Raw genomic sequence first — 15,167 nt, forward strand, 5'->3', positions numbered from 1 at the left:
TTTGAGGTACATTATGAGATGTTGCAACTGTAATTCCTCACCATAAGCATTAACAAGTGCACGTCCATCAACAAACCGATTATTTTACTTGTAGGCTACTTATTTATTTACCGAGTGTTTTTCTAATTTATTGCAGTGAATATGTGGAAACTGTAACATTAGACGAGCTCTAGCGTGAATGACTGATATAACATAAAGGTTGGTAAAACAAATCTTGCTCCATGCTTAATCTTTACTCAAAGTAGTGAGAACAACTGATCAGCAGAAGTATTTCAGTAAGACAGTGATAATGTGAGTTAGCCAGTTAGCAGGAGGACCTACACAATATAAAACTCAAAACTAAGTATTTTGAACACCATCTTTCAAGAGCAAGCGTTTTGCGAATCCTGAATTGAACTCCGAGATTTGAGAAGCGGTCGTCAGTAAAATAAAGGGAACACAGCAAAAGTTTAGGATTATACTGCTGTGGTATAGATTAATTTTAATCACTGATTCTTCACATTCTCGTCCTTGGGCAGTGACAAAAAAACTTGCTTTACCTTCACATTGTAGAGCACAGCATCTTCTCGAGATGATGCTATCCAGTATCCACAGGAATCAGCTGCAGGTTTGAGGTTCAAGTTTTCCCTGCTGTCTGCTCAATATGCTAATGTTTCGTCTTGACGTCACAACGAAACGGCTTATGACTAAAACTTAGCAGGATGATGTTTTCATTCACTTAGAGCTATACACACTACATGAAAGGTCATTTTCAAAAATCCATAATAGGGGCACTTTAATATTGTTTTAAGTTCACTTAAATGAAAAGTTAATATTTTTTAAAGCCTAATAAATTTTAAGATTGATAGTCCGCAATTATACTGTAATATTGAATGGCTATTAATGGCTAAAATTTAGGAAAAAAATATATTTCATAGAGACATCAGAAGTATTGGTATCGGTGATACTGGCCTTCATTCATAAAAAGATACCATTAAACAAATATTCATAAACTGTCTTTATGTTGTTTCTACACTAATTTGGAGATTAAATGTAAAATTATTATCAATATAAAATATATTAAAAACTTACATGTAATGTGCAATTAATTACAGAAATTTTTGTTTTGTTTTTTTTAACTGATTGACAGCGCACACACACATACACACATATTTAAACAATTTTGCTTTATTACATTTGTAGACTGCTTTTTTATGACTGACCACAAGGTGGAGAGAGAGTGCAGGGAGTGACTAAAATAATACATTATGGACAATGGCAGTAAACAACCTTGATTTAACTGCTATTGCTATATCTAGTCATCTGGCTTCATTAAAGAATGTTCTGATTTTGGCATAAGAATATGACCTAATTCACATATCCTTGACTCATAAAGTAGGTTATTCTACAACAGTTGCCTCACAACTGTTGCCATACAATAATGCAGATTCGTAATATTGACAAACTTGTCAACCTCCGCTTCTGGCTTTGAGATGGTATTAAAACTAAATAGATGCTTAAAGATTTACAACAGAGAGGTGCTACATTTATACAGATGGTTTGTTATTATTAAAAGCAGATAACATCATTGTCCTTGAGTAGAAAATTACTGGATTCACAGACAAGAGAAGTAAAGAGAAGGTTCAGAGTCTTTCTGCAGTGTCTTTCTGTTCAGACACTGCTTTTCACAGTAACAGTGCGAGGTATGCTGCAAGAGGTTAATATTCATAACCCTCTTCCTGCATATTCATTAGAGAGACATGCTGCTCTGACTGCAGTACTGTCAGTTCTACCACTGTGATGCTGCATTGTGGGCAATTCCTCTGGGTTTCACAGATTCCCTGTGTTCTATTATGGAACATGCAGGATTTTCAAAGACAATACAGTGCTGTAGTGATAACTGTATTGTTTGGTTTTGTGTAAGACTTTAAATTAATATTTTTTAGGGTACTTCAGAGTGTAGTAAAGTGTATCTGTCCTGCCAGCTGTTATGATCAGACAGGCCTTTTTGTCATTCGGTAAAGAGCCACAGATGGGAGACCAGCATGGGGTCAGCAGCTAGCAGACAAAAAACACTACCATGTAACTTGCACAGGAACACATAAACAGGGTTTGTGAATTAATAAATTTCAAATTTGGATTGCATTCAGTGTGTTGCATCACATTATGATGTAACATTTCTGTAGTGCACCTGTGCCTGGCATATATATTCTGACAAATATTAGTAAATGAAGATTAGTTATAGCTAGGCCAACCATAAAGCAAATGTTAATGTAGACTGCTTTAATCCAGATTTAAGATGGATGAGCAGCTTGAATGAATTTGGGTTTCTTTTCCCAATCTCATGGAAACTTAAAGGATTACTCATATAATCAGCTTTCAATACACTGTTTCAAACATCAAAAACGTGCAGTGGGTTAGGAAAATTGTCATTTATTTAAAAAAATATATATATACTAGAAAACCCTCTAGGCCAAAGATTATTAATATATATATAAATATATATATTGTTGTTGTTGTTGTTTATTATGCATTTATCAATACAATATAATACAATTATCTTGGTTGATCTCATGTCATTGTTTAATAATTTGATATAACACAATGTATTTCAGTGCTAAGTAGGTGAAATGGAGTAGCTAAGGAGATAATTGTACCCTGTCTGGGAATAGCAGAACTATACTTGACTCATGCAGTCTAAAAATTCACCCTTCTGAAGTGATAATGTGGACATGTTTGTTTCTATTGGTGCTTTAGACTGTCATTCGTCTTCTAGCCCTGAGGTTGGCTAATTATACAGACACGATGGGATAATCCCGGTTAACAGAAGCTGATGTCAGATTGGTTAGGCTTACCACAAATCCCCTCTGGTTGAGGTAGGCGATGCGGGACTGGCTTGTAGTCAGTACTGCAGAAGAAGTGGAGGGAGTGTCTGACTGCTCTGGAATTTCCTTCATGATGGTCTGTCAGTCCACCTGCTAACCTGCCTGTTTTACTCACCAAATGGATCTGCACTTGTGATCTGATACGCTCAAACTCTATTGCGACGTCTCCGCGCGCGCAGGGCCGTATCATAACATTTTTGTCGCGCGCTCTGCAATATGGGTACCGTGTTATCTGTATCCCCTATAGTAACTAAAGGGACCATTCTGGAAGATGGAGAAGACGAAGCCAATGGGAATATAGAAAAAAGCATTAAAAAGCAGTCAATAGTCGTGTCCATGCTCACATTTAAGCGGCTAGTGACTGCATCGGGTAAGAAAAAATGTGCCAAGAAAGTAAATCCGGATCTTGCTCCGCTGCCAGAGAGCAGCGACTGTCAGGTCGAGCATCTGAACCAGGAGAACTTAAGGAAATCGCAACAATCGACCGAGCGGAAAACGAAAAATGGACCTCTTGCGGTGCCCATCCCCACGGTTCCTCCCCATCTGGATCAGAAACAGGACCCGCTCAATCCAGCGCCGAAGCAACTGGTGTCGGTTCAGAAGCAGCCCAGCAACCGGTCGCTCCTCTCGCCACGGCGCGTGATCGTCCAGGCCTCCACCGGGGAGCTGCTCCGTTGCCTGGGTGAATTCCTGTGCAAACGGTGCTGCAAAGTCAAGGAACTAACCTCAAATGAGGTCATCCTTTGGTTCCGCAACGTGGACAGGACTCTGCTGTTGCAGGGCTGGCAGGACCACGGGTTCATAACGCCGGCCAACCTCGTGTTCGTCTATCTGCTCGTTAGGGAAACTGTAACCGATGATGTTGACAATCCACGTGAACTCCACGGGATCTTTTTGACCTGCCTCTATCTGGCGTATTCCTACATCGGAAACGAGATCTCGTATCCTCTCAAGCCCTTCATGGTCGACACCAATGCAGACGCGTTCTTTGAACGTTCGTTAGATGTCATCGATAAACTGAGCGGGAAAATGCTGCAGATTAACATGGATCCGCACTTTTTCACAGAGGTTTTCCAAGACTTAAAAAACGAAGGAGATTGTAAGAAGGACGGAAGCGAACTGGACCGCTGACTGTGATCGAAATCTGAGCAGAGATCAATTACTACTGATTTATTGGATGTAATTGTAATCAGCTCTGCTTGAGTGACTGTTGCGTTGCGCCACGAGCCGGTTTATCAGTATAATAGCCTATTTATGACACTGTTTTGTTGGCTTTGATTTAACAGTATTAAGTGGTGATTTATAATAGCCAACATGGCTTCACCGGTAAATAGCCAGTGCATGTCATATAGTTTTGTATCTGTTGCTTCACAGTCTTACATAAAAGGGGAAAGTACAAATGAACGGTTTTTTTCTATAATTGTCGCTCTCAGCTGTCATTACTAAGGTTATCTGGGTCACTATCCTCCTGAGACCCAAAGAAAAGGTTTATTTTATTTTTTTAGTTATAGGCTATTTAAGTGTTTGGTGTATAACATAGCCTAATATTCCTATGCTTAGTTATTATGTACAATTTATATTATTATATTGGCTACATTATTAAAGATTGCTATCAAGGCTTAATGTATCTCTCAAAACATTACAGTGGACAAGTGAGTGGGTCTCAGGAGGATAAAGCTACATTTGAAGAGATGTGAATGGAACTATCCAAGGTGCTGACCTGACTTACATGTGCTCATTATGCTCTGTTGACAGACGCCATTCTGGATGTGAAACTTGAAAGCGTTTTCTCTTTACTGTGATGTTCTATGTGCCAATTCATGTGTGATGTTAGGAAACTACGGGTTTATTATTATAATATTCACAATGATTTGAGAAAAAAAAAGGGCAGATCTTGCTTGAGATTATTTTATATTTTGACATGATTCTTCAGTGCTCTTGCTTGAATTAAATAAAACACAGTCTGACTGGTTTTGTTGATCGATAATGCATGAATCGAGTTTATTAATACACTGCACGTGCCATTTGACGAAATAGGCCTAAAAGCTCATATAGCATCCATTTAAGCTTTGTACACTTTGGGACCATGCATCTATCCACCATGTCTACACTAAAGTATTATTTTCATGATTTATTCTTTTGTCAAATCAACTTAGATAATTAATGTGGTTCAGATAATGTGGTTCAGATAACATCATATTTTGAGCTTTTGTTGATTAAACCAATCTCCATTCTATTAACTAAAATTTTGTATTGCAGGGAACTCAATTTTAAAGCAACCATGTAACTTTAAGTTAAGAGTTTTACTGTGACAACTAACAGGCTACAATTTATTTATGTATTTCTCTCTCTCTCTCTCTCTCTCTCTCTCTCTCTCTCTCTCTCTGTGTGTGTGTGTGTGTGTGTGTGTGTGTGTGTGTGTGTGTGTGTGTGTGTGTGTGTGTGTGTGTGTGTGTGTGTGTGAGTGATTTACGCTTTGGTTATTTTACATTTTTAATCCTTTCCCCTTTGATTCCTATTTTAGAAAAAGGAAAGAGAAAATTGTCAATTATATAATTATTATATAATATGCCTAAGTCTACAATTAATTTACAGATGGATAAATCATGTTTATGACTTCACTCGAGGCTACGTATTGATGTGGGACTTTTTTGGATCATCAGCCAATCCCGTTCAGCTGAAAGCAAGAATGAGCGAGTCTCGCGGAATAGTGAATAAAACACTTGACATGAATGATCTTCGAGTTCATTGGCCGGAATTTGCTGCAGTCTGTGAGATGTGTTTCTCTGGGTCAGCGGAATACATGTGAACTGGGGCTTCGTCTCTACAGTCGGTCTCTATAGTAACCGCAGGATCGCTCATTCACAGCACTGCAGACCTTCACGCGCTTTGTCTTCAAGCAGCGCGTGGCCACATGAACATTATGAATACGTCAAGAAGGCTATGTCCTCAAGTAGTTTACGAGTTGGAAATTAGCTCGCAATCAACACATGTCCTTTTGGAACTATTTTTAAAGCTTCTGTTGTAAGCAACATGAGGCTACCTCTAGCTTCCAGCTCCCAGCTCCCAGGCCTTCACTGTAAATAAAATAAAAGGTGCCTGGAGGAACCTTTTGGGGTTCTTCACTTTGCCACACCGGCGGAACCGTCTGTAGATTCTCTAGGCACCCTTTCTCTGAGGAACCACACTGGGGTGCGTTTCCCGAAAGCATCGTTAGCCAACTATGGTCGCAAGTTCCGTCGTTATCAGCATAGTTCAACGAGTCGGTGTTTCCCGAAACCATCGTTCCAACGAACATTCGCAAACAGCATCGCAAAGTTGTGTGGTTGGAACGACAGCTCTCGAGCTGTGGTTAGAAGCATAGTTTCTAGTTTGCATGACATGTGGACTTAATAAATATTAAGCAAAATCCTTATCTTGAGCAAAATAAGCAAGATGTCATTCAGTATAGCCTACAACCTGTGTCTTTTATTTAGAATACATAGAAATGTCATTTACGTCTTTGAGTTTGTCAAGAGATTTAAAGCACCGTTTTTGAAGACTGCGCATGTGCGAACGTGCTCTACTGTAAGAACGAGCCTATGATTGAATCTGGAAATAAAGCGAAATAACTGAGAAAAATGGGAAATAGTCCTCAGATGCCATGTCTGTAATTTATATCAAAACATCTAGCATTAATTCGATCTCAAACAGTTTCATTAAAAGAAGTCATTACTCCACCACGTGCGTGACGTCATAAACCAACGTGGTTGAACGACTTTGCGACAATACGGTTTCGGGAAACAGTCGTGACTAGTTGGTTTCTTCAACGTTGCATCGTTCTGGTAGTGAAGCATCGAGTTGCGTCGTTGTACGGGAAACGCACCCCAGGTTTCCTGAGGAACTCTTATATTAGGCACTGTGTGGAACCATTTTTTTTATTAATTTCATGTTGTTACTATGGTTACCATATTATAATAAACAAACTGAACCAAATACAAAATAAGAATTGTTTATTACATATTTTAGATCCGTTTTAATACACTTCCATGCACTTGGGGAAAAAAAGCTAGTAATAGATTAATATCAATGAAAAAATATATATATAATAAGCAACATGAATAATCAACCATGTATATACACAATAGGCTATACAAGAAGAGACATCTCAACAAAATGCATGGAAACACATGTGTTCCATGTAATAAATCAATGTAAAATTTTTATTTTTTACATTTTGACTACCCTAATTAAAAATGTGCATCTTCACTTAACTTGTTAAGCTTGTTAAGCCTGACGTCACCGTTTCCAAATCCAAAAGCTCTATCAGATGCCAAAAACAAACAACAAACGGTGCTAATATACACTCATTGTGCAGTAATATTCCTGAAAATAATGATCCTAACTTTTATCATACCGAAATCTCAGATGGTTAGTTATTCAGCTATTTTGAATCGTAAAATATTGAAGTCTGGCATACCGTGAGACTGGAGACTGTAATGTACACTATGGCTTTTGAAAAGCTTAAATGTGTGACTTGAATCAACAGTGCTCATAAATGGTTGTTGAGTATTCTCACTAGAAACAAGATAGAGGAAGTAGAAGTAGAAGTAGAAGTAGAGGCTTCGACACAGAAACAGTATTCCTTATGCCACAACAAGCAGAAAACATTTTCCGTTCTGTGAATTTTCACTGGTGAATTCCAGTCATTTCCATAAGAATCCACACGATCTGCAATTTCGTGTGTGGTCAAAAATGTAAATATGGGACCAAGTTGGTCACTGGAATTCGCTGGATTTGACCAACAGAAAGTGACTCCTGTGTAAGCTGTGCTTCATACATTACGACGCTACACTGCTGACAATGGTCAATAGACCTTTTTGCCTGTATAATTTCATGAAATTCACAAATGTGACTGCACCTTTACTCGCTGCAACATAAAATGCAATCAGTAACAAAATCTTCACAAGGGACATGTGAGGTACTTAACGAGTTAGAAAAGTGAAAAGATGCAGCAGCTTCATTTTCCGTTTGTTTTTCCTCTTTTCTGGTGGATGGTCCAGGTACTTCAATGATTTTCAGGTCTACAGGAGGATTTTTATTCTTGTTCAAACTTGTATTTCAGCTTACCGAGATCCCTGCAAAGTACAACATTTACTGTTAGTAATGTTATTAAAGTGATAGTTGTGAAATTGAAATAATTTCCTCAGCCTTGTGACATTCCATGATCTCATGCATAATGCAACCCCAGTCATGCACCGTTCGCTTTCGCTGCATGAAACACAAGCAGAACAAAATTGTGTAAATCATTCATGAAACCATTCTTATGTACACTTGTCTAGTTCAATTCAATGCCACAATTTATGTAAAAATGGATAAATATTCTGTTAAGCTTCAAAAATGTCCCAGAAAAAATCCTAAAAATAATCAAATGAGTCCACAACTCATGTGTTATGAGTTGTGTTGTAAGTCTTCTGAAGCCATTTAATAGTTTTGTTTATTTATGTTTAGTCTAAAAAGACTAAGCTTGAAGTTATAATTCAGAGCTCAAATGTCTTATATTCAAATGAAATGATTAAGGTATAAGAAAAATATTGGCACCAAACTTGTGATATTATTTTACATGTAAAAATAACATGAATGAGATTTGAGAGATTTTCAGAGAATAACTGATTAAAAAACACAAGTACACAGTCAAACAATACAATTTCACACAGAAAATTCATGGAAATAAAGTACTTGCATGTGTTGCCTCTGAAATGTTCAGATTATTTTAGAAATGTAGGCCTACTGGTTGTTCTGGGGAAACAAAAGAACAAAGCTGATTATATCCATTCACAACATAATATTTATTGGCCAGTAAAGGGCTTTAAAGGGGTATTTGAGAGAATGAGGGCACCTAAATAAACAAAAACAGACCAAACTATATTAACCACCTGTGTTATTCTTAACAAACGCCAATGATGACAGCAGGAATCAGCTATTATATCAGCAATTTGAAGACACAGTTGTACACAATATGTTGAATTGAATGACTAAAAAAAAACCTAAGACAATAAGTCAATGATTTCCATTTGTGGCACAAAGTTAATTATAGGCTATTAGTTAGCATTGTGGCTAAAACCTTCATACCACTACTGTGCAATAAACGAGTGGTAAACACTGTAAAGACGTATAGTAATAATACATTTTGTTTATATATGTATGTGTTTGAATATATATTGAGTAGACTATTTATATTTCTTCGGTGAGTTTACAAACCTTGTAACGGAGAGCCGAACAAACGGCGGAAGCTTTGATGAGAGGAGCCGTTACTTTCAAACCCGATGATGATCAGCTGTTCTTTGTTGATGATTTTGTTTGATGATTTGATGATTTTTGTTTGATGATTAGCTGTCTCACGTCACTGAGGTCAGATAAATCCCATCACAGAGACTCTTTCATCTAGATATCATCACATTGAGACTGTGTCTGTTCCCCGAACTAGGAAATACAAAACACTCCCAAACCCATTTAAGGGTAAAATTTGTATTGATGTTCAACAAATAAAAAACAAATATAATGCAGATGAACAAAAGATAAAGCTTGGGTTGCTGAATATTCGATCCCTTTCTTCAAAAGCACGTATTGTTAATGATATGATAACAGACCATAACCTATATGTACTGTGTTTGACAGAAACTTGGGTAAAACCAGACAATTACATTAGGCTACTTTAAATGAGTCCACCCCGCAAGATTACTGCTATAAACACGAGGCTCGTTTAAAAGGAAAAGGGGAGTTATTGCTGTAATTTATAGCAATATCTTCAGTATTACTCAGAAGTCTAGTTTCAAATATAATTCTTTTGAAGTGTTGGTGCTTTCTGTAACGTTATCTAGCGTAAGTGATAAATCCCATTTGACATTTGTGCTGTCTACTGTATACAGGCCACCAGGTTACCATACAGATTTTATCAAAGAATTTGCTGATTTTCTATCAGAGTTAGTACTGGCTGCAGATAAAGTCCTAATTGTTGGTGATTTTAATATCCATGTAGATAATGAAAAGGACGCATTGGGATTAGCATTTACAGACATTCTAAACTCTATTGGAGTAAGACAACACGTGTCAGGACCTACTCATTGTCGTAATCATACTTTAGATCTAATATTGTCACGTGGAATCAATGTTGATGCCGTTGAAATTCTGCAGCAGAGCGATGACATCTCAGATCATTATTTAATCTCATGTATACTTAATTTAACCAAGGTTGCAAAGCCGACTCCGTGTTATAAATATGGTAGAACTATCACTTCTGCCATCATCTTTATAAATATCAGTTTCATCCCAGATAGCCTAAGAACTCGATGTTGCAACAGAAATGATTGACTCTCTCTTTTCCAGCACTTTATACACAGTTGCTCCATTGCGCTTAAAGAATATTAAAAGAAAATAGTCCAACACCGTGGTACAACGCGCACACTCTGGGCCCTTAAGAGAGCAGCCAGAAAAATGTGTAGCTGGAAGAAAACAAAATTAGACGTTTTTCATACTTTGTGGAGAGAGAGAGCACAATTGCGTACAGAAAGGCCTTAAAAACAGCTAGATCTGCTTAATTTTCAACACTTTTAGAAGAAAACAAACACAACCCTTGGTATTTATTCAAAACAGTGGCTAAATTAACAAAAAATAAAGCTTCAACACCGGACGTTTCCAAGCAGTACAGCAGTAATGACTTTATGAACTTCTTTACTTACAAGATTGATAATATTAGAGAGAAAATTATAACTATGCAACCGTCTACTACAGTATCGCATCAGACAGTGCATTGTAGTCTCCCTAAGGAAAATTTTTATTCATTCATTGCTATAGGAGAGGAAGAATTGTCTAAACTCGTTAAATCATCTAAATCAACAACATGTATGTTAGACCCTATACCGACAAGAAAGAGATGCTTCCAGAAGTCATAGATCCTCTTCTTAATATCATTAATTCGTCACTAGGATATGTACCGAAAACTTTGATCCTACAGAATTAGTCAATTACAGGCCGATCTCGAATGTACCTTTTCTGTCAAAGATACTAGAAAAGGCAGTATCCTCACAACTATGTTCCTTTTTAGAAAGAAATGATATCTGCGAGGATTTTCAGTCAGGATTTAGACCGTACCATAGTACTGAGACAGCTCTCATTAGAGTCACAAATGATTTGCTCTTATCATCCGATCGTGGTTGTATCTCTCTATTAGTGTTACTGGATCTTAGTGCTGCATTTGATACCGTCGACCACAACATTCTTTTGATAGACTCGAAAATTATGTTGCCATTAGTGGAATTGCACTAGCATGGTTTAAATCATACTTATCTGACCGTTATCAGTTTGTAGCAGTAAATGAAGAGATGTCATATCGATCAAAAGTTCAATATGGAGTACCACAAGGTTCAGTACTAGGACCGTTGCTGTTCACTCTGTACATGCTACCCTTGGGAGATATCATTTGGAAGCATGGCATTAGTTTTCACTTATGCTGATGATACTCAGCTCTATATTTCTGCGCGCCCCGACGAAACGCACCAATTCACAAAATTAACGCAATGCATAGCTGATATAAAATTTTGGATGACTAGTAATTTCCTATTACTTAATTAAAAAAAAAAAACAGAGTTTCTAATTATTGGGCAAAAAACCTCTGCACGTATTAACCCAGAATACTGTCTAACAATTGATGGCTGCTCTGTCAAGTCTTCGTCCTCGGTTAGGAACCTGGGTGTGCTCTTTGATACCAATCTTTCATTTGAAAGCCACGTTTCTAGCATCTGTAAAACGGCATTCTTCCATCTTAAAAATATATCTAAATTACGACATATGCTTTCAATGAAAAATGCGGAAAAGTTAGTTCATGCGTTCATGACCTCAAGGCTAGATTATTGCAATGCTCTACTGGGTGGTCTTACCAGAACCAGGAAGTATGACCATATTAGCCCCGTTCTGTCAACATTGCATTGGCTCCCTATTAAACATTGTATACATTTTAAAATATTGCTGACTACTTACAAAAGCATTAGCTCCCCAGTACTTGAGCGAGCTCTTAACGCATTATACTCCTTCACGTCTACTGCAATCTCAAAAGTCCGGCCAGTTGATAATACCTATCAAAATCGTCTGCTAGCGGTAGATCATCAGCCCTGTGAACGCCTCATCGACGCGACAGCCATTGACACTGATCCTCAACAAACTCGTCTCCATACCAGCGTGATGACTCCGACTTCCAACCAGATGGAACTGGATAATATTCTGAATGTTCTGATCCAATCTGACTTCTGACCTGTAATGCTGCCTGAATCATAATCATACACTGTTCGTTCGTTGGCCAGAGGAGAACTGGCCCCCCGACTGAGCCTGGGTTGTCCCATGTTTTTTTTATCTCTTTATTCTGTCACCTGATGGAGTTTTGGTTCCTTGCCACTGTTGCCTTGGCTTTTGGCTTGCTTAGTTGAGGACATTTAATATTCAACATTATTATTGATCTGCCTTACTTAAGGTGGACGATGACGCAATTTTCTTCTAGAAACAAACTTTGTTGTATTATATTCATGTTATGTGAAGCTGTTTTGATACAATCTGTATTGTAAAAAGTGCTATATAAATAAAGGTGACTTGACTTGCGCGCGAGGATCACTGAAGCGATGACAGCAGAGGAATAGCAGCAGTTTCGTGACAGAATAAAACTCTTCTTCTTCTTCTTCTTCTTCTTCTTCTTCTAGGTTTAATTACTCAAAATGTACTAAATAAATGTATGCGTATACTGAATCAATCTTTAATATAAACACTGGATCCATTAATACTAACGCTTTCTTTTCTCTTCTACTTTATATCCCAAAAAAAAAAAAAAAAACGTATATTACGTCAGACTAAACTGGGGGGTCAGCACTTAGGCTACATATAGTTGTCCTATTGTTAGTTTAACTGCTTCTATTTCTCTTGTCATTTGTAAGTCGCTTTGGATAAAAGCTTCTGCTAAATGATTAATGTAAATGTAATAATAATAGGATAATAAAAATCTTATCGTGGCCTCACAGAACCATTGGGTTCCTCAAGATGCTGGCTTTAACTTAAGAGATCTTCCAGGAACCTCTTAAATGTTAAAAAGATCTTACAATAACCCTTTTATAGAATTCAAGTTCCTCTAATTTCCCCAAAAGCACTTTGAGGTCTCATGGTAATGAAAAGGTGACTCCAGAACCTCTGAACTGAATACTAAGTGCTTAAAGGATCCCATAAGTTCCAGCAAGAACCGCATTGATTGTCAATGCTCCACCAGTAACCCCACTATAGGAGAAAGAGCTCTGAGGCACTTAAATCAATCAATCTATCTATCTATCTATCTATCTATCTATCTATCTATCTATCTATCTATCTATCTATCTATCTATCTATCTATCTATCTATCTATCTATCATCTGCTTGTTTTGACAAACTTTCCTTTTCTGGTTTAAAATCACATCATTGCATTTGTATAAATTTCAGTTAGTTTTAGTTCTACTTCTTTAAATTTAATTAAATGCTCATTAAAATGATGGAATTCTCCATTCAATTCTGAATGGTGGACAAGTGATACATACATAATAATCCAAAGCAATATCACTGGACACTATGTTCTGTCTGCTGTATGAATGTTTCTTATTAGTTGCACCCAAGAAACCCCAACCAAAGTGCCAAACATAGAATAATTAGTTCTAATTTGTACTTGTTATGGTTCCTTAATCTGTCAGGAGGCTTTCTTCTGTAGTCACCGTCAATTTGACCGTATGACACTGTGCCCAGGCTATATATACTGTATAAGATATCTTACCTAAGGCTTTCCACCAGCTAATCCCAGATTAGTGGAAATAGGTTATATCGGGTTGGAAATCAAAGTGTCAGTAGTAATACTCTGTTGACGGGTCAGTGAATAAACATCTTTCCCAAAAGCTCTCCCTTTCAAACAGATGACTTAGTGAACTTAAGGTTATACTACTTTTTTTGTGAAGAATATTTTTATTTTGAATAGTTCACCCAAAACATTTTTTTAAAAGTGATCATTTACTCACCCTCAGTTCCAAATATGATTCTCTTTTAGAACACAAAAGGAAACATTCTAAAGAATGTTCAAACTGCTCTTCATCATACAATAAAAGAATGTGACCAGTGACTGTCAAGCTCCAAATAAAATAAAGAAACAGTCCATATGATTCATACAGGATTGGAATGACATGAAGGTGAATAAATCATAACAGAAATCCATAGTAAAACCTATAACAGATGATTATTTTGACATGAATAATATAGAATGTTGCAAATTATTTGTCTACATTTTTTACTTTTATAATGAGTAACGTGTTCACTGTTTCATTCTCTCCGTGGGAGAGCGAGATGGAGGATGTTGACTATATATAGAGTCAGAGTGGGTGTTCCGTGACTGACTTGAATGGATGATACATTCAGAGCCACCCACTGGCTGGGAGTTAGTCACTAGATCACACAGACAGACTCAAAGCAGTACTGCTCATTAAGCTTTCTCTAGGGGCCACCAGCCAACTCTCCTCTCCTGTCACAGAGGCTTGTGTTTACCAGAAAGACTGCCTCACAATGATTTCAGCAGCCATTTAGAGGGCTATTAACAAACTTGACTTAGATTGATCGCTTTTCACGTTCCTTCAATTATAGCATTTATCCTTGACCCACCCAATGTGACAGCAGTGATTTTTTTGAGATTGGCACCATGCTTGTAAACACAGGTTAGGCTATAAGAAACTAAAGCATTGGGGGTGTTTAAGTGCCTTAAAACATGAACACAAAGTGTGCGATTGAGTTTACAAGGAAGGCAAAAGTAGGAAGCGTTCTTGTTTAGGTCAAAAGAGATTGGAAATGTTCTCCTCCCATCTGTGTGTTATGCAAAAGCTGCTGCACTGGACTAAGCACACATCATGTCCAGATTAACTCTTGTACATTCACTCAGTGACACCCTGCAGCTGAAAAGAGCTTATTATAAGAGTGATTCAGCTCAGAGTACTGAGGAAGACCTACGCAAATATAGATTAGACACTCTTTGTTGTTATTGGCTTACATTTTTACTTTCACTACTTCTCTTGAATAATAAAAAAAAAGATTACTATTGTTAAGTAATAAGAATTGTGTATCTAGTTACTACTTTAACTGAATTATATCTATAGGGTTACATATAAGCTGATCAATGATTTTAAAAATCGTACATCACAAAAAGTTAAAACCATATTAAGAACATGTGCTATACCTTCATTTTATTGACAAATGCACCGATGCGTATTGATTATTTTAGAAAAG

The 15,167-nt window shown here is 37.2% G+C and overlaps 1 protein-coding gene across 1 annotated transcript; it reads left to right on the forward strand.

Annotated features, from left to right (window-relative positions):
• The first annotated feature begins 2,512 nt into the window (after positions 1-2,512).
• Positions 2,513-6,246, forward strand: cdk5r2b (cyclin dependent kinase 5, regulatory subunit 2b (p39)). The gene has a single exon (XM_084420822.1). The coding sequence runs from the start codon at positions 3,081-3,083 to the stop codon at positions 3,993-3,995; it is 915 nt and encodes a 304-aa protein (XP_084276948.1). The 5' UTR covers positions 2,513-3,080; the 3' UTR covers positions 3,996-6,246.
• The last annotated feature ends 8,921 nt before the right edge of the window (positions 6,247-15,167 follow it).

Source organism: Rutilus rutilus (assembly GCF_951802725.1).
Source record: "Rutilus rutilus genome assembly, chromosome: 10".
Classification (NCBI taxonomy): Eukaryota; Metazoa; Chordata; class Actinopteri; order Cypriniformes; family Leuciscidae; genus Rutilus; species Rutilus rutilus.